This window comes from Choloepus didactylus, chromosome 17 (genome assembly GCF_015220235.1).
Source record: "Choloepus didactylus isolate mChoDid1 chromosome 17, mChoDid1.pri, whole genome shotgun sequence".
In the NCBI taxonomy this organism is placed as follows: Eukaryota; Metazoa; Chordata; class Mammalia; order Pilosa; family Megalonychidae; genus Choloepus; species Choloepus didactylus.
Window position 1 is genome coordinate 30,033,773 of NC_051323.1, and position 20,857 is coordinate 30,054,629.

At 38.7% G+C, this 20,857-nt stretch overlaps 1 protein-coding gene across 3 annotated transcripts in view; it reads right to left on the minus strand.

The window, feature by feature from the left end:
* The window catches only part of COMMD1 (copper metabolism domain containing 1), a 283,066-nt gene extending 262,235 nt beyond the window's left edge, over positions 1–20,831 (minus strand). The window contains exon 1 of one of the 3 annotated variants that reach the window (XM_037807070.1): positions 20,808–20,831. Coding sequence is in view for 2 of the 3 variants with exons in the window: in XM_037807068.1 (XP_037662996.1) it covers positions 11,766–11,942 (177 nt within the window). In the remaining variant the exon portion in view is untranslated. Of the gene's footprint in view, positions 1–11,765; positions 11,972–20,807 lie in introns of those variants that run through there. The other 2 variants (XM_037807068.1, XM_037807069.1) reach the window with 2 other exon arrangements.
* Positions 20,832–20,857: the final 26 nt, after the last annotated feature.

Below are 20,857 nucleotides of genomic sequence, written 5' to 3' on the forward strand. Positions count from 1 at the left end.
AACAAGCCTCAATAAATTTAAAAAGATTGAAATTATTCAAAGCACATTCTCTGACCACAATGGAATACAATTAGAAGTCAATAACCATCAGAGACTTAGAAAATTCACAAATACCTGGAGGTTAAACAACACACTCCTAAACAATCAGTGGGTTAAAGAAGAAATAGCAAGAGAAATTGCTAAATATATAGAGACGAATGAAAATGAGAACACAACATACCAAAACCTATGGGATGCAGCAAAAGCAGTGCTAAGGGGGAAATTTATAGCACTAAACGCATATATTAAAAAGGAAGAAAGAGCCAAAATCAAAGAACTAATGGATCAACTGAAGAAGCTAGAAAATGAACAGCAAACCAATCCTAAACCAAGTAGAAGAAAAGAAATAACAAGGATTAAAGCAGAAATAAATGACATAGAGAACAAAAAAACAATAGAAAGGATAAATATCACCAAAAGTTGGTTCTTTGAGAAGATCAACAAGATTGACAAGCCCCTAGCTAGACTGACAAAATCAAAAAGAGAGAAGACCCATATAAACAAAATAATGAATGAAAAAGGTGACATAACTGCAGATCCTGAAGAAATTAAAAAAATTATAAGAGGATATTATGAACAACTGTATGGCAACAAACTGGATAATGTAGAAGAAATGGACAATTTCCTGGAAACATATGAACAACCTAGACTGACCAGAGAAGAAATAGAAGACCTCAACCAACCCATCACAAGCAAAGAGATCCAATCAGTCATCAAAAATCTTCCCACAAATAAATGCCCAGGGCCAGATGGCTTCACAGGGGAATTCTACCAAACTTTCCAGAAAGAACTGACACCAATCTTACTCAAACTCTTTCAAAACATTGAAAAAAATGGAACACTACCTAACTCATTTTATGAAGCTAACATCAATCTAATACCAAAACCAGGCAAAGATGCTACAAAAAAGGAAAACTACCGGCCAATCTCCCTAATGAATATAGATGCAAAATCCTCAACAAAATACTTGCAAATCGAATCCAAAGACACATTAAAAAAATCATACACCATGACCAAGTGGGGTTCATTCCAGGCATGCAAGGATGGTTCAACATAAGAAAAACAATCAATGTATTACAACACATTAAAAACTCGAAAGGGAAAAATCAATTGATCATCTCAATAGATGCTGAAAAAGCATTTGACAAAATCCAACATCCCTTTTTGATAAAAACACTTCAAAAGGTAGGAATTGAAGGAAACTTCCTCAACATGATAAAGAGCATATATGAAAAACCCACAGCCAGCATAGTACTCAATGGTGAGAGACTGAAAGCCTTCCCTCTAAGATCAGGAACAAGACAAGGATGCCCGCTGTCACCACTGTTATTCAACATTGTGCTGGAAGTGCTAGCCAGGGCAATCCGGCAAGACAAAGAAATAAAAGGCATCCAAATTCGAAAAGAAGAAGTAAAACTGTCATTGTTTGCAGATGATATGATCTTATATCTAGAAAACCCTGAGAAATCAACGATACACCTACTAGAGCTAATAAACAAATTTAGCAAAGTAGCGGGATACAAGATTAATGCACATAAGTCAGTAATGTTTCTATATGCTAGAAATGAACAAACTGAAGAGACACTCAAGAAAAAGATACCATTTTCAATAGCAACTAAAAAAATCAAGTACCTAGGAATCAACTTAACCAAAGATGTAAAAGACCTATACAAAGAAAACTACATAACTCTACTAAAAGAAATAGAAGGGGACCTTAAAAGATGGAAAAATATTACATGTTCATGGATAGCAAGGCTAAATGTCATTAAGATGTCAATTCTACCCAAACTCATCTACAGATTCAATGCAATCCCAATCAAAATTCCAACAACCTACTTTGCAGACTTGGAAAAGCTAGTTATCAAATTTATTTGGAAAGGGAAGATGCCTCGAATTGCTAAAGACACTCTAAAAAAGAAAAACGAAGTGGGAGGACTTACACTCCCTGACTTTGAAGCTTATTATAAAGCCACAGTTGCCAAGACAGCATGGTACTGGCACAAAGATAGACATATAGATCAATGTAATCGAATTGAGAATTCAGAGATAGACCCTCAGATCTATGGCCGACTGATCTTTGATAAGGCCCCCAAAGTCACCGAACTGAGCCATAATGGTCTTTTCAACAAATGGGGCTGGGAGAGTTGGATATCCATATCCAAAAGAATGAAAGAGGACCCCTACCTCACCCCCTACACAAAAATTAACTCAAAATGGACCAAAGATCTCAATATAAAAGAAAGTACCATAAAACTCCTAGAAGATAATGTAGGAAAACATCTTCAAGACCTTGTATTAGGAGGCCACTTCCTAGACTTTACACCCAAAGCACAAGCAACAAAAGAGAAAATAGATAAATGGGAACTCCTCAAGCTTAGAAGTTTCTGCACCTCAAAGGAATTTCTCAAAAAGGTAAAGAGGCAGCCAACTCAATGGGAAAAAATTTTTGGAAACCATGTATCTGACAAAAGACTGATATCTTGCATATACAAAGAAATCCTACAACTCAATGACAATAGTACAGACAGCCCAATTATAAAATGGGCAAAAGATATGAAAAGACAGTTCTCTGAAGAGGAAATACAAATGACCAAGAAACACATGAAAAAATGTTCAGCTTCACTAGCTATTAGAGAGATGCAAATTAAGACCACAATGAGATACCATCTAACACCGGTTAGAATGGCTGCCATTAAACAAACAGGAAACTACAAATGCTGGAGGGGATGTGGAGAAATTGGAACTCTTATTCATTGTTGGTGGGACTGTATAATGGTTCAGCCACTCTGGAAGTCAGTCTGGCAGTTCCTTAGAAAACTAGATATAGAGCTACCATTCGATCCAGCGATTGCACTCCTCGGTATATACCCGGAAGATCGGAAAGCAGTGACACAAACAGATATCTGCACGCCAATGTTCATAGCAGCATTATTCACAATTGCCAAGAGATGGAAACAACCCAAATGTCCTTCAACAGATGAGTGGATAAATAAAATGTGGTATATACACACGATGGAATACTACGCGGCAGTAAGAAGGAACGATCTGGTGAAACATATGACAACATGGATGAACCTTGAAGACATAATGCTGAGCGAAATAAGCCAGGCACAAAAAGAGAAATATTATATGCTACCACTAATGTGAACTTTGAAAAATGTAAAACAAATGGTTTATAATGTAGAATGTAGGGGAACTAGCAGTAGAGAGCAATTAAGGAAGGGGGAACAATAATCCAGGAAGAACAGATAAGCTATTTAACGTTCTGGGGATGCCCAGAAATGACTATGGTCTGTTAATTTCTGATGGTTGTAGTAGGAACAAGTTCACTGAAATGTTGCTATATTATGTAACTTTCTTGGGGTAAAGTAGGAACATGTTGGAAGTTAAGCAGTTATCTTAGGTTAGTTGTCTTTTCCTTACTCCCTTGCTATGGTCTCTTTGAAATGCTCTTTTATTGTATGTTTGTTTTCTTTTTAACTTTTTTTTTCATACAGGTGATTTGAAAAAAGAAGGGAAAGTTAAAAAAACAAAAAAGAAAAAAGACAAACAGGGGAAAAAAAAAAAAAAAAAAGATGTAGTGCCCCCTTGAGGAGCCTGTGGAGAATGCAGGGGTATTCGCCTACCCCACCTCCATGGTTGCTAACATGACCACAGACATAGGGGACTGGTGGTTTGATGGGTTGAGCCCTCTACCATAAGTTTTACCCTTGGGAAGACGGTTGCTGCAAAGGAGAGGCTAGGCCTCCCTGTATTTGTGCCTAAGAGTCTCCTCCTGAATGCCTCTTTGTTGCTCAGATGTGGCCCTCTCTCTCTGGCTAAGCCAACTTGAAAGGTGAAATCACTGCCCTCCCCCCTACGTGGGATCAGACACCCAGGGAAGTGAATCTCCCTGGCAACGTGGAATATGACTCCCAGGGAGGAATGTAGACCTGGCACCGTGGGACGGAGAACATCTTCTTGACCAAAAGGGGGATGTGAAAGGAAATGAAATAAGCTTCAGTGGCAGAGAGATTCCAAAAGGAGCCGAGAGGTCACTCTGGTGGGCACTCTTATGCACACTTTAGACAACACTTTTTAGGTTCTAAAGAATTGGGGTAGCTGGTGGTGGATACCTGAAACTATCAAACTACAACCCAGAACCCATGAATCTCGAAGACAGTTGTATAAAAATGTAGCTTATGAGGGGTGACAATGGGATTGGGAAAGCCATAAGGACCAAACACCACTTTGTCTAGTTTATGGATGGATGTGTAGAAAAGTAGGGGAAGGAAACAAACAGACAAAGGTACCCAGTGTTCTTTTTTACTTCAATTGCTCTTTTTCACTCTAATTATTATTCTTGTTATTTTTGTGTGTGTGCTAATGAAGGTGTCAGGGATTGATTTAGGTGATGAATGTACAACTATGTAATGGTACTGTAAACAATCGAAAGTACAATTTGTTTTGTATGACTGCGTGGTATGTGAATATATCTCAATAAAATGATGATTAAAAAAAAAAAAAAAAAAAAAAAAAAAATAATAAAGTCTCTACCCTCTTAATGTTTATATACTAATAGAGGAATCAACAAATAAACAAGTAATAAGTGCATAATGTAATTTGAGATAAAAAGAGTGGGGGAGAGAAGAGAGACTCTTTAGATAGGTCAGGAAAGATCTATCACAGGAAAGGACGTTTAAGTAGAAACTGAATGAAGCAAATTAACAATCCATACAAATATGTGGGGGAAGAGCATTAAAGGCATCTGGAAAATCACCTGCAAAGTACCTGAAGAGGTTCAGAAAACACTTAACATGTCTAAATAAAGACAGGAGATCAGTATGGCTAGAAATGGGAAAATGATATCAAAGAAGTATGATGTATACTTTAAAAGGATCAGGGGTAGCTGTGTAATGAACATGCTACTTAAGGTGGTAATGAACATGCTACTTAAGGTGGTAATGAACATGCTACTTAAGGTGGTAATGAACATGCTACTTAAGTGTACAAAAGCATGACCTAGCTTCACAGTTAAGAACTTGTTCTATATAGATGTATACTAGATTTATATATATTAGATCAATCTAGATTTATACTAGATTTATATATACTAGATCTATCTAGATGTATACTAGATTTATATCTAGATGTATGCTAGATCTAGTAAAATAAAGGAGCATACTCACAGGGGTTAACAGCAATAGCATAAAAGTATAAAAACTCATAAAAGAAGTTGAAATTTTAAATGGGAGTCAAAATTAGATTCAAAATGCCAGAGAGTATTTATACTGGATGACACTTCCCTAACTAAACACATCATTCCTATTTTATTAATTTCACTGGCCCTCAGGGAGTACTGTGCCAGCTAGGAGCTAACCAAAAAATAAAAACTGGATCAGTGGATGGCCAGCTCCACATATCTACAAGCATATCAAAGGTTTGCCTTTAGTGATCTACAGGCAAAGCAAAAGAGGGTCAGTGTTCCAGCCAAGTAGGTTATGAGGGCTCCATTCCAAGTGGAAACCAGGGACCTGTATAAATGCCCAATCATTATACCTGGAAACACAGGTGAAGGTTAGAAGGAAAGGCTGCAGCTCAGAGAAAAACCAAACCCAAATCATAGCATGTGAACGAATTCAGGCAGCTGGCAGTAAGGAAGTCATTAACATGGATGTTTCTGCCTATTCACTGCTGGGAGTTACACACCCTTCCTTCCTTTCCTCCTACTCCTATTGTCCCCTTCAATTTCACTTTTCTCAAATCCCAAGATTTTTTATAGATGAATGAAAACTGTGGCCACCAAATGGAAAGTTCTGAGAATTTAGGTACTACTCTATTTTTATGCTCAGTTCATTTTCCTTTCTTTAGATCCCTATATTTCCGTAGTATTTTCCTTACTGCTTTTTTTCCGGCCTGCATTCAACATTGCTAAGACTCTACAAAAACAAAAAGAAAAACAAAACAGATTGACTTGTACTGTCATCAGTAAGAAAAAATATATCCCTACTTAAGAGCAGGAATAAAGTTTTTTCACTTTTTCTTGACTCCTCCAATATTCCCTATTTGGGTGTCCTCTTGTTGTCATGTAAGCCTATTCATTATTTTCTGAACCTACCCTTCATTTTCCTGCCCCATCCCTTCTATTACTTAACCGATGCCCTAAATGGCTGCCCCTCATTTTAGCCTAAAAACTTCTACACTTTTCTCAAGAGCAACACAAATGACATCTTTAAGAAGTCTGACAGAAAGAACTAATGCTAGAAATGAGGTGCCTCTTTTCTGTCCACAACTACCTATTCAGATCTCTATTTCTGAATATCACAGGATTTTGCAGCATGCTTATTTGTTCATGTTCTCCCTTACCGTAGATGGACAACATATTTCTGAGAAGTGGCACAAAGACCCTCTCCTTATACATAATAGTCAACATTAACTCTATTATTCTCTAGTCCTTCCTAAGAGAAGGCAAGGTCATCAAAACAGTCGTTAAGGGGTCTCAGACAGAACTTCTAAAGGACCATCCCAAAAGACTACATAACCGGCAGGATGGTGAGAAATAGCCTAGCAAATTTATGGAACTGCAAGTCATTGGGATATCTGGATCACAGAGTGGGAGGACAAATGTGGGAGATGAGCTGGCAAGGTGGTCAGAAAACAATGGGCATATTGTGGCAAATCCCAGCACCTACAATTCCTTGCACACTGTAGTTGCTCAGTAAATGGAGAATGAACTAAACTGGGCATTGAAAAGCTATGGTGACAAGGGAAGTGGCTGTCCCCAGAGCCAGAGGCTCTGCACCATCACCTCCAGAGCCAGGCCCCTCAGAGCCGTGGCCACACCACCCCCCGCCCCACCACGCCGTCTGAAAAGACCTTCAAGCAGTACCCACCTTCAAACAAAGAGAAGATGTCCAACTCATCCCAGAGCAGCATCCTACCAAAATCCCAGTGATAACAGAAAGCTGCAAGGGTGAGAAGCAGCTTCCTGTACTGGATAAAATCAAGTTCCTTGTACCAGAGCATGTCAACACGAGTGAACTAATCAAAATAACTAGAAGGCGCCTGGAGCTGAATGCCAGTCAGGCCTTCTTCCTGATGGTGAACAGCCACAGCATGGTGAGTGTCTCCATGCCCATCTCAAAGTGTATGAGAGCGAGAAGGATGAAGATGGCTTCTTGTACACGGTCTATGCCTCTCAGGAGACATTTGGAGTGAAATTGGTGGTGTAAGGATGGCAGAAGCACCTATCCTAGAATTTTTAAAACCCTTACACCAAGGCAAAAAAAAGATGTTACTGAGATTGATCAGTCATCTAATCACAGGTCATCAAAACAGTAGTGTTCCCACCTAGAAGTTGTAGGAAGTTGTTTTTGTATTTCAAGCAGAAAAACTGAGATCCAAATGAGCACATTCAGCTTTAGAAAACTCTATTATTTAACCTAAAATTTGTTTTCAAATTTTAGAAATTTTAAAATAAAATATTTTACCTTTTAAGTTGCCAATAAGAGAGACCTTCGAGTTACGTTAACGCACTTTTCTCCCTAATAGGAACTTGCAATTCAAGCAGTAATTAAAGGCGTTCAGAGGCACTGCCTTCTCTTTAGGTTCACAGAACCTGCCAACTTTCTACAGGAGGGTTTCCACTCAGCTGGAGACACCTCTACAGGAGGATCTACAAGCACGTATGGTCAAGCATAACCCCCCCGAAGAGTCATCTGCCATTTTAGTTGACGCAAACCAGGGTGCATGGGTGTACAAAAACAACTCTGACTTCAGTCAACTTTTCCCATTCCAAATAGGACATAGACCAAGTCAGGGCTCCTGCAGCTGTAGGAAGTTTGGTAAAACAGCAAGCTGCTGCTGCTTTGGTTTGTTCTCTAGACAATTATTTGCAGGAAAACACCACAGCTTTGTAGGAATCTTGAACAACTTAGAATTTTGGTCTGTCTTCTTAAAAGGCCGAGAGAAAAAAGGAATGGCATTTCTTATTTTGGATTTTCTCTGAGAACTCAAACTAGTACCTGATTTGGTAAATAAACAAGCAGTTGTATTACCTTCATTAGGACAGTGGTACAAACTAAAACTCAAACACTAAAATTTAGATGTATACCCTTCTATTTTTTGGCTTAAAGCTATAGATAATTCATATTATCTGTTAAGTGTGCAACTAAAATATGTTATTAACTATTTGTCACATTTTTTTAAGAGTACTTACTACTGTTGGGTAAAACAGTAATAATTCTATGTCAATTGTGAAGAAAATATAGGAAAGGAGGCCATAGCTCTTTACAAATATTAATGTCAAGAACCAAACATCTTCCAAATCCTGCCTAGAACAAGTGACTTGATGCTTCCTCCTACTTGCATGGGGTTTACTATTTACTATTTTCATGGGAGTATCACAGAATAATCACAGATATGCTAATTTAGATGTCTATGTAGCAGGTCAGTTTATTCTGTGTCTTTAGGTGTGTATGGAATGCCTGTGTTTCTGGTGGGAGCTGTCTGCCTTCACAGCGGGAAGAGCAGCCTTACTCCTGGGGTGCTCTTACCCAGCCTTAAAGGGACTCACCACCTCCTTAGCTTCCCCCTACCACATGCATCTGTCCACATTGTTAACTTTGAATACGTATATTTTTACCAATTATGTAAACTCTCCATCAGCCTGTCTTGTTCAGATTGTGTGTGTCATTATATCAGACATTTTTGGAACTACTGTGTGAGCAATTTGATTCCTATAAGAAACACTGCTTTTTAAAAACCAAAAAACAAAAATACCACTCTGAGAGGGGCGACTTCTATCCCACATTAGTGGGTTGTCGCTTTACTTATAGGATCTTTAAGACAAGTATGTTTTTAATAACTAAGGTGAATAAAGGTACAACTAAAAACTGAAAAAAAAAAGAAAAGCTATGGCATCAAAGGCCTCCAATTATCTAAAACAAGAGTTTTCAATGGGTAATTAATAGCCCACTTATTGATCATAAGCTTACTGGCTTCCTGTGAAGCCAGTAAACTGATCAATGAATAAAATATATTCTATCCCACAAGAGTACATATATTATTAGAGCAAGGTCTATCAGACAGAAAATTTGGCTGAGTAGGTTTTGAGACTTAATATAGAGAGTCATATAACTTCTGCAGGCCAAAGGAAAATTGCCTATTTGCTGCAACATGCAAGAACTTTGCCTTTTAAATATACTGAAGAGTGTAGTCAGGACAGTATAGAGTTCTACCCAAATAACCAAAGACGACTACAGATTGGCTGCATAAACAAATGTTGGGAAATGCTTTTTATAAAAACTCTGAAATTTTAAGACTTTAACAATGACCGCTTTATAAGCATTAACTCTAATGTCATTTTGATTGCATTATAATTATTTACTGCTAGTGTTCTTTTGAGTCTTCCATTCCCTTCAATGAGTTGCTAAAAATTCAAGTATCTGAAAGCACACCAAAAGTAACTATTGACAAACACTGATCTAAAAAATAAAATACAAGTTTTTAACATGTCACATAAAGCCTTCCATTTATTGGCTCTTGCTAAGCCACAGGGTAGATGATACACTATCATCTACTGTGCTTAACAGAGGTAAGCAAAAGCCTATAAGCCCTGCCAGACAGAGACTGCCTATCTAAAAAGATCATAGAACTTCTACAATCAATCCCCTGCACAAAGCCCTTTTGTTTGGAAATCATGCTTGCCTTTTATGTTTCCATAAGAATTAGAGACGTTTACTTCTCTGAAGTTGCTTATAAGGTAAAGAATATTAGAACTGGATGTCGTAAGCCCATGGCTTCTGCCTTAACTCAATCAAAGGCTTTCTCCTTTGGTATCTCAAACCAATCAGGTATGCAGAGGTTGGGCTGCCAGGCACCACCAGCAAAGCTTTCTGTTGACTAACCCCAACACCAAAGGTGCCTTGCCAGCTCTGTGGCCCAAAATCACTCAGAAAACTGAAGCAGCCCAACTTTAAGCAAAGGACTGAAAGCAGTGAGAGCAATATTTGATAATGTATCTGAAAGATATTACTTGAAAGATATTACTTGGCAATGTATTTGAAAGAAAATAAGGAAGAGAGAGTGAGTTTTCAGGCACTCTCTTCTCTAGTATCCTCCAATTTTTTATCTCATAACAAAACCAAAAAAATCAAAATACAGTCCACCTAGAGAGGGCCCCCAATGCTGGGAGATCCTAAGATACTGTCTAATACTGTTCTTTCTTCTTGGACTGCAATCCCTTATTCCCATCCCCCATATGCCTAGCAAGAACCTCAGAAACCCAGATAGGATATCAAATTCTCTAGCAAGACTTCCTTGATCACTTGAAGAAGATTTGATAGAAATAGGAGGCACTTTGGGGTATATATCCAGAAGTGGGATTGTGGGATAGATAGGCATTTAGAAAAAAAAAAAGCACAGCAGTTTTGAAACAAATAGCAAGTGCAAAAAGGGTAGCAGATAAAATTTCAACACTGACTTGAGTCAAAGTGTGATTTTTAGCTATTTAGACTCTCTGAGCCTATTTCCTAATCTTTGAAATGGATGTCCACTATATAAGGCTCTTGGAAGAAATAAATGAAATAATATATAAAACGTCTAGTTAAGAGAGGATGTGGAAAAATAGGAACATTCATTGTTGGTGGCAATGTAAAAGGGGGCAGCCCCTTTGGAAGACAGATTGATGGTTCCTCAGAAAACTAAGTATGGAAACACCATATGACCTGGCAATCCCACTACTCCATATATACCCAAAAGAATTGAAAGCGGAGACTCAAACAGATATTGGCACACTGTTGTTCATACTGGCATTATTTACAATTGCCAAAAGGTGGAAGCAACCTTAGTGTTCATCAACAGATCAATGGATAAAGAAAAGAACATTATTCAGCCATAAAAAGGAATGAAGTTCTAATACATGTGGCAACATGGATGAACCTTGAAGACATCATGTTGAGCAAAATAAGTCTGACTGAAAAGGACAAATATAGTATGATCTCACTGATATAAAATAAGTAGAATAGGCAAGTTCATAAAGTGAGAAACTAGTTTACAGATTACCAGGAGCTGGGGGGGAGGGGTGTATGGGTAGTAATACTTAATTAGTATGGAGCGTCTCTGTTTGGGATGATGAAAAAGTTTGGTAATGCTAATGGTAAGGTGGTGATGGAGGCACAACTTTGTGAATGAAATTAACACCACTGATCTGTATATTTGAAAGTGGATAAAATGGGAAATTTTAGGTTGTATACATGTTATCAGAGTAAAAATAAAATCCATAGGGATGGAAATCAAGGGAACATAAAAGAGATAACCCTATGGAAAGTGAATAATAATATGGTATATAAACCCAACTATAGCATTAATTACAATAAATAAATTACATGTAAACAGAAAAGTAAGAAACAAGAGAAATGAAAAATAAAGACAGTAAATGATTAAAGGGAAGGCAAGAGCTCCTCTGTTTGGGGTAGGGTGTTGATATTAAAGAAGGCTGTGTAAAGGACGTACATTTGAGCTGGATTTATAGGAGGGTTACAGTATCAATAATAAACATTTAAAAAGGATTTAGAATTTGGCTAATGAAGCAGCACAAAAAAAGCCCTGTGCATGTGTTCATATCTCCTCTCTTCTTAATAAGTAATTTTATATACTAAAAAAAAAAGGATTGACGTAACAATAGCATCATCATTCGTTCATTAATTAATGGACTCTGCAGCGGAACCTGCAGGGAAAATCGGTACCTTAAGAATTCCCCTCATCTTTGCCAGGAAGGGGCGGAACTCCTCATACGGCACCTCCGGGTAGAGCTGGCTCCGCAGCAGCTCCTCTGAGATGCCGGGGTGCCCATGGAAGACGACCTGGGCCAGGCCACTCAGCAGTCCGCCCAAAGGCTTGTAGTCCTCAAGCTCGCCCGCCATGGTCTGCGGGGCCCCGCCCCCAAAACAGCTGTGCTAGGCCTAGCCACGGAGGCCGGGATGGGTCTAAATAGCTTGGGCAAAGGAGCCCGCGGATCCTGAAAGCTAAATGCTCTGGAGATTGGCTGCTTCCAGCCCTGTACTGCAAAACCCGATCCTTCTTAACTTGCTACTTCGGAGCTATCCATTCAGTTCGAGAAGAATCACTCTGCTTCCGCTGACTTTCTTCATCACTCCGGGGCTTTGTCAAAGAAAAGATCACTTGGTGGCAACCACCTGAGATAGGGTAACATCCTATAATGGTGGCCAGTTTGTTATCTTTTAGATGGCTATATCTCAGTCTAGGCTTTGCCACTCCATTAACCAAATAGGATCTATCGCTCAGATCTAATCTCTGCCTAATCCTTACCTGTCCTTACTTTGTCCACTGAGATTTAACTATCCCCTGATAACTTACAATGTGTTTGGGTTGTTAATTGACTTTTTACATACATGTACCCTGTCTTTCTAGATCAGTAGCTCTTTCTAGAATATTTTTAAACACCTTCTTTACTGTCCTTAAATGAATTGCAAAGATAATCTCCTATCCATACAATTTCAAAAATCAATATATTTTTCAGCCATAAAAAGGACTGAAGCCCTGGATTCATGCTACAATGTGGATGAACCTTGAAACTATTATGCTAAGTGAAAGAAGCCAGACACAAAACGCTACATATTGTATGATCCCATTTATATGAAATGTCCAGAATAGACAAATCCATAGAGACAGAAAGTATATTAGTGGTTGCCAGGTACTGGGGGGGAGGGAAATGGGAATGATTTCTAATAGCTATAAGTTTTTTGGGTGGAGAAAATGTTTTAAAATTAGATAGTGGTGACAGTTGCACAGTTTTGTGAATACACTATAAACCACTAAATTGTACACGTCAAAAGAGTACACACATTATGTGAATTATACCTAAATTTTAAAAAATTAATAAATTAATATAATGACCTAATTGAACTTAGAATAAAAGAAAAGTAATTATGATATATATTTCCATGTGCAAGCATTTGAACACTACACCAGGTGACTAGGAGACATGAAGGAGTCAGATGCTTGCATCGTTTTATAAAACCACCTGTGACTTCTACAAATGCAAATTGATACAAGTGAGTTGTACTGGTGACTCCAGAGAGAGCAGTTGCTAATGGTAACATTCTGAAATGTGAACAAAGATTGGTATATTTCAGAGCAAAAGACATTCTTCCTTCACTTTACTCAGTAGTTGCAAACCTGGAATGTTCTATGTATATTAAGACCATGCTAAAAATATATTATGTTTATATGTAAAACGGAGTTAGGTTTTGAGACTCAAACAACAACAAAGTAGGTTTTTCACCTATATGAATATCCTCTGCATGGCAAGATGTCTTAAATTCCTGATCCCTATCCAGCTTGTGCCATTCCTTCCCCTCTGTTATTGTGACAATTGAAATGCCCCTTAAGGCAGTACCACCCTGCCAAGAATCACTGATCTAGACTGCCTTAATTAATGTTCAGCCAGTGTTTGCTTGCAGGAGGTACTCTTTACAATTGAAAAGATCTACTTCTTTCCCCAAAGCAATTAATTTTCTACAAAGAAAATTCAGTGCTGCTTCTAAAAACCAAATGTAGCTGTAGCAGTACATTGCGTTAAGTGTGCTGTGGAAGTTGCAGAGAAAGCATATTGTAGGGAAAAAGAAATAAAAGGGTGGCAAGTAGAAAGCAATAGCACTATAATGCACATGACTTCCCAATTACCCACCTGAAAAGCTGTACCTCTGAAGACTGCCCACTTATCTCCCTGAACCCTTATTAACATTAACTGATATTATTCTTTTTAATATGTGCCATCTGATACATGAAAAATACTATTTTACTGTTTTAATTTGCATTTCTTGAATTTTGAAGGTGAATACTTTTTAATGTATTTATTGGTTGCTGCTTGTATTCCCATTTCCCCACTAATTTTCTGTAGGGGTTCTGTCACTTTCTCAATGATTTCTAAGAGTTCTTTATACATTAGGAATATTAACTGCTTGTCACATCTATTGCAATATTTTCCTCAAATTTATGTAGTCAAATCTATCAACCTGCATAAAAAAGTCTGGAAAGTTATCCATCAGCATGGTCATATCTCTGAGCAATTGAGAATGAATTTTATTTTCTTCTTTCTGCTTACCTGATTTTCCTAAAATGTCTGTGGTGTACATGTAAATGTTACTTAATGAAATATATATTAAATAAATAGTATTCCTAAAATCAATATTCTTGTAATGAGTAGCTACATAACTGAGAAAAGCTTTGAACCTTATGTAATTCATCTATAGGTGAATTTACTCCTCTGAATTCTTCCTAGAAACCTCGTAGTTTCCCATGGGCCCTAAAAATGCCGTCTCTGAATACCCCAGTTCTTTCTAATTAATCCTTACAAAAAAATAATTACTCTTACGGAAGCAGAGAAAAATACATCATTATCATTATTTAACTCTTATGCAAATGTGTGTAATACCTGGATATATCACTACCTGCCTGAGAGCACAGCATGTTCCAAAACACTAGGATAACCAATAAAAGAAACACATCTGTGCCACCAGGGGTCGCTATTGGCGATGCAACTGCTAAAGCATCAAAGTACAAAGCTTTAATTTAATGAAATCTCAAAACAGCCACCCTTTTCTGCCCGGTGGCGGCAGTACCCTCAGTCCTGACTTTACATCCTCAGTCAGTGCTTTGTGGATCTCAGCGGGGCGGGTGTCGCGCCCAGCAGGACCCCCTTGTGAGGTGACTTATTCTTGTGGGAAAACGGGTGCAGATCCCTGGACAGGAGGACCTGAAAGTTAGATGACACGGGGTGTTTCATAACTTTCCAGTGGTGGCGAGTCACTCGGCCCCACGGGGCTGTGACCCCAGGTTGCACTGTCATCCACGGTTCTCTGATGACTTTCCTTCAGGGTCTCCTGGAGCACAGAGACTTCAAGGCTTTGAGGGAGTTCAACTTGCGAAGGAAGTACCTAGAAAACCGGGTTCATGGAGAATTGATCTTGAGAGTCTCCATTTCCTTCCTCCTAAAATTATCTATTCAAAAACACCTCATTTTCAATCAAAACCAGAAAAGTAGTATAATAGAGATGCTAACCTGTAAACACCAACCCTTAAGGGAGGGGTCTCTATCTTATCTAAGACAAGAACATCTTGATGTGTTCCCCAGAGCCTAGAACAGATCAGATCAGAAAGGGAGGAGATTGCCTTCCAAAGTAATAATTCTAGAACAGACACCTAAACTCCTGGATTTTAAATCTACATTAATACTTTTTAAATGTATATGAATTTTCAAATAAATTTAATTGTTGAAAGTCAAATTTACGAACATTACCCTAGGTAAAATAATTCACAAAGTTATGTACTGTGGAAGAAATAATGTTTCATTAGGTTAATAAAAATTTAAAATTTTTACTTGTTCCAAGAAAAAAAAAAGAAAAAACACAACTTGTTTTGTAGATAGCAAACCAGGACACAGGCTTATTAAGATAATTACCTCTAAGATTATGCAACAATGAGAAAAATGACCCTGAAGCCCTGACTCAGAGGGAAATTATAAGCACTTAACCAACAGCCCTCCCTTTTAAACAGGTTTCCCTTTCACTATGGCCAAATAGTTTTCCACTAAGTTCTCTTTCCTTATTAAACTACATCTTTTATGGTTTACAGTGTTCTCTGGTCCCAGGCTAGCAACAGTGTTTTAATGAGGTTTTCCATCTCTGAAAGTTAAAATATAAAAGGTTAAACAAAATAGTGTGCAAAGATAAGGGCCTCTCGACTCCCAGGGTTGTAAATCTCCCTGGCAATGCAGAATATGACTCCCGGGGATGAATGTGGACCCGGCATCGTGGGACTGAGAGTATCTTCTTGACCAAAAGGGGGATGCAAAATGAGACGAAATAGTTTCAGTGGCTGAGAGATTTCAAATGGAGTCAAGAGGTCACTCTGGTGGACATTCTTATGCAGTATATAGATAACACCTCTTAGGTTTTAATGTATTGGAATAGCTGGAAGTAAATACCTGAAACTACCAAACTCCAACCCAGCAGTCTGGACTCCTGAAGACAATTATATAATAATGTAGATTACAAGGGGTGACAGTGTGATTGTGAAGACCTTGTGGATCACACCCCCTTTATCTAGTGTATGGATGAGTAGAAAAATGGGGATAAAAACTAAAGGACAAATGAGGTGGGATGAGGGGATGATTTGGGTGTTCTTTTTTCACTTTTGTTTTTTATTCTTGTTCTGGTTCTTTCTGATGTAAGGAAAATGTTCAGAGATAGATTGTGGTGATGAACGCATAACTATGTTATCATACCGTGGACAGTGGATTGTATACCATGGATGATTGTATGGTGTGTGAATGTATTTCAATAAAACTGAATTTAATTAAAAAAAAAAAAGATAAGGGCCTCAAAATTTTGCAAAAAACTCTCTCTGCTCCCTGTCTCTGCAGCAAGGACTCGAACAGATATTTGCACATTGATGTTCATAGTGACATTATTCACAATAACTAAAAGGTGGAAGCAGCCCAAATTTCTTATCAACAGATGAATAAATGAACACAATGTGTTCTATACACACAATGGAATATTTTCAGCCTTAAAAAAGGAAAGAAATTCTGAAATATGCTACCATGTGGATGAAACTTGAAACCTTCAAGACATCAGATTGAGTGAAATACATCAGACACAAAGAGAAAAACATTGTATGATTCCACTTATATGAAATAGCTACAATATGCAAACTAACAGAGACAAAAGTAGAGTACAGGTTACTGGGGCTCTACCTCCCATACCCTCATAGCCACTAATCTACTTTTGTCTTTATAAATTGCACATTCTAGATATTTCACAAAAGTAAAATCATACAAATCTGTCATTTTGTGTTTGACTTATTTCACTTAGAATAATGTTTTCAAGGATCTGCCATGTTGAGGCACTTGTCAGAATGTCATTCCTTTTTATGGCAGAATATTTCACCGCATGTTGTAACAGTTTGCTAATGCTGCCATTATGCAGAATATCAGAAATGGATTGGCTTTCAGAAGGGGGGTTTATTTGGTTACAAATTTACAGTCCCAAGGCCATAAAAGTGTCCAAACTAAGGCATCAACAAAAAGATACCTTCATTGAAGAATGGCCAATGGCGTCCAGAACAACTCTGTGAGCTGGAGAGGCATGTGGCTGGCATCTGCTGTTCTTTGCTTACAGGTCGTGTTCAAAAACAGCATTCTCCAAAGTGTCTCTAGGTTTCTCTTAGCTTAGCATCTCCAGACGTCCTTCTGTCTGCATCTCCAAGCATCAGCAAGCATCTCGGTCTCTCCAAAAGTCTCTCAGCTCCTCTCCAGAATGTCCTTCTCTTGGGGCGTTTTGTCCTCTCTTAGCTTCTCCAGAGCAAACTCTGGGTAGCATCTCCAAATGTCTTCAAGCATCTCTAAGCGTCAACTCCCAAGCATCTCTCCAAAAGTCTCTCTCAGCTGCTCTTGAGGCATTTTGTCCTCTCTTAGCTTCTCCAGAGCAAACTCTGGGCTAGCATCTCAAAGCATCAGCAAGTGTCTCTACAGAAGTCTCTCTCAGCTGCTCTGTGTGTGAGCTCCCTTTAAAGGACTCCAGTAAACTAATCAAGACCTATCCTGAATGGGCAGGTTCATACCTCCACCGAAATAATCTAATAAAAAATATCACTTACAGTTGGGTGAGTCACATCTCCATGGAAACAACCTAATCCAAATATCCCACAAGATCTGATGAAAGCATGGCTTCCGGGGGGACATAATATACCCAAACCAGCATACATGTATACACCACATTTTGTTTATCCATTCATCTCTTGATGGAAACGAGTTTTTTCCACCCTTTGGCTATTTTGAATAATGATGACATGGACAGGGGCCTACAAATGTCTGCTTGAGCTCCTATTTTAAATTCTTTTGAGCATACACCTAGGAGTGGAATTGCCGGGTCATATGGTATTTCTATGTTTAACTTTTCGAGGAACTACCAAACTGTTTTCCACAGTGGCTGCACCATTTTTACATTCCCATCAGCAGTGTACAAGGGTTCCAATTTCTCCACATCCTTGTCAACACTTGTTACTACCCATTTTTTTTAATTACAGCTATTCTAGTAGATGTGAAAGATATTTCATTGTGGTTTTGATTTGCATTTCCCTGATGACTAATATTGTTAAGCATCTGTTCATGAGATTATTGGCCATTTGTTTGTCTTTGGAAAAATGTCTGTTTGAGTTCATGGCTCATTTTTTTAATCAGTTTGTATTTTTGTCTTTGGATTGTAGAAGTTCTTCATATATTCTGAATGTTAAACTCTTGATGTATGATTTGCAAATATTTTCTCACATTCTGTGGATTGCTCTTTCACTCTTTTGATAATGCCCTTTGATGCACGCAAGTTTCTGATTTGGATGAGGTTCAGTTAATCTATTTTTTTCTTTTGTTTCCCATGCTTTGGGTGTCATATTTAAGAAACCATTTCCAAATCCAAGGTCATGAAGATTTGCCCTCAAAGTCTTCTTCTAAGTGTTTTATAATTTTAGCTCTTAAATTTACATCTTTGATTCATTTTGAGTAAATTTTTTATTATGGTGTAAGGTAAGGATCTGTACTGGTTTGAATGTATTACGTCTCCCAGAAAAAGCCATATTCTTTGATGCAATCTTGTGGGGCAGACATATTAGTGGGGATTAAGTTGGAATGTTTGGATTAGATTGTTTGCATGGAAATGCACCCCACCCAACTGTGGGTGATGACTCTAATTGGGTGATGACTCTAATTTCCCTGGAGGTGTTACCCCACCCATTCAGGGTGGGTCTAAATTAAATCACTGGAGCCATATAAATGAGCTGACAAACAGAAGAAACTCAGTGCAGCTGAGAGCAACATTCTGAAGAGGAGTTACAGCCAAGAGGGACACTTTAAAGAATGCACAGAAGATGAGAGAGAGCAGTTGCAGATGAGAGACAGTTTGAAGACGGCCATTGAAAGCAGACTTTTGCTCTGGAGAAGCTAAGAGAGGACAAATGCCCCAAGAGCAACTAAGAGTGACATTTTTGAAGAGCTGAAGCCTAGAGAGGAACAACCTGGGAGAAAGCCATTCTTGAAACCAGAATTTGGAGCAAACGCCAGCCACGTGCCTTCCCAGTTAACAGAAGTCTTCCAGACACCATTGGCCATCCTCCAGCGAAGGTACCCGATTGTTTATGACTTACCTTGGACACTTTATGGCCTTAAGACTGTAACTGTATAACCAAATAAACCCCCTTTATAAAAGCCAATCCATTTCTGGTGTTTTGCATTCTGGCAGCATTAGCAAACTAGAACAGGATCCAACTCAAATCCATGATTTTGGACCCCCAAAGTAATGCTGTTTCCATCATCACATATTTGTTTCCATTACACAGTATTAGTTGCCTAAACAAATACCCATAGAGTGTTTCTGTGCCATGTAATTAGTCCTCTGAAGAGGAGATTGCCCCAAAGGCTTATGGATCATAGAGTATTTTCATTTCCTTGGCTGCTCAATAAAATACCATACAAATAGCTTGTCTTATGCAATGGGAAATTATTGACTCACAGTTTTGAGGCTAGGAAAAGCCCAAATCAAAGTATCATCAAGGCGATGATTTCTTCCCAAAGACTGTTGTTCTGGAGCTGGCTGCTGGTGATCCTTGGTCCTTAGCTGCGGTCAAATGGCAATGCACATGGCAGCCTCTCCTGGCCTCTCATTTGGTTCCAATGACTATCAGCTCCTGGCTGCTCCCTCTGTGGCTTTCTATCTGTCTGAATTGCATTCTGTTTTTAAAGACTCCAGTAATAGGATTAATACCCACCCTCATTGAGTTGGGTCATACCTTAACTAGAGTAACCTCATCTAAAGGTCCTACTCACAGTGGGTTCACACCCACAGGAATGGATAAAGTTTAAGAACATGTTTTTCTGGATACCACACAGAGCATTTAGGAAGCTTCGTTTTCCAGTGCTAATATCCTGCATGTGTGTAAAAGCACCTCTTGATCACAGGACTAAGCACTTAAAATAATTGTTCTTCAACCTACAGCAGGCATTTGGCACTTCATGGGCACACAAAAATTATTTTTGAATGAACACTGAATGAACTTCGCACCTATAAACTTTCATATTCACTGGGCTGGAGACAAAGTAGTATAGGAACCCAGTAGTTTATCGCATGTCTCTGGAGTAATTGCTCTGGATTGGAATACTGTTTCCATCTTGTTACTGATTTACCCTGGGCTTCAGTTCCCTCATCTGCTAAATAAAGATAATAGCACCCAATTCATAGGATTGCTTTGAGAATTAAACAAGATAAACAGTAAACGACTTAGCACTGTATCTAACATATAATTGTACTAAATAATTGTTCGTTATTATAACATGCAGGCTCCCTAAGACCAAGTGGCTAGTTACGTAAGAGATACTAGCAGAAAAGGAGGGGATTCTAACTAGACAAGCTAAATTTCGAAGGCAACCACAGCCCCATAACTTTTGTACTTAACCAGGTTGTATCTAAACCTCTACCTACCACCCACTATAAATCAGTGACACAACCAAATCCCACCCGCAAGGGAAAAAAGCCAGTTCCCCCACACCCACTAGGTAGCGGTTAACCGAGAGGACCTCACGGCCAGAGAGGGTGGAGTGGGGAAATGGGAGTGTCTCCAACATTCGCCTTTAAAATCTCGAGTTATCAGTTCTACCTCGCACGAGGATGCCCATCGCGCCTCCCACCCCCAGCTCCCCGGGCCAACTTCCCACCCACCAAGTTCGGGGGCTCTGGGTACGCAGTCACCTGGTCCGGCACGCGGCGGG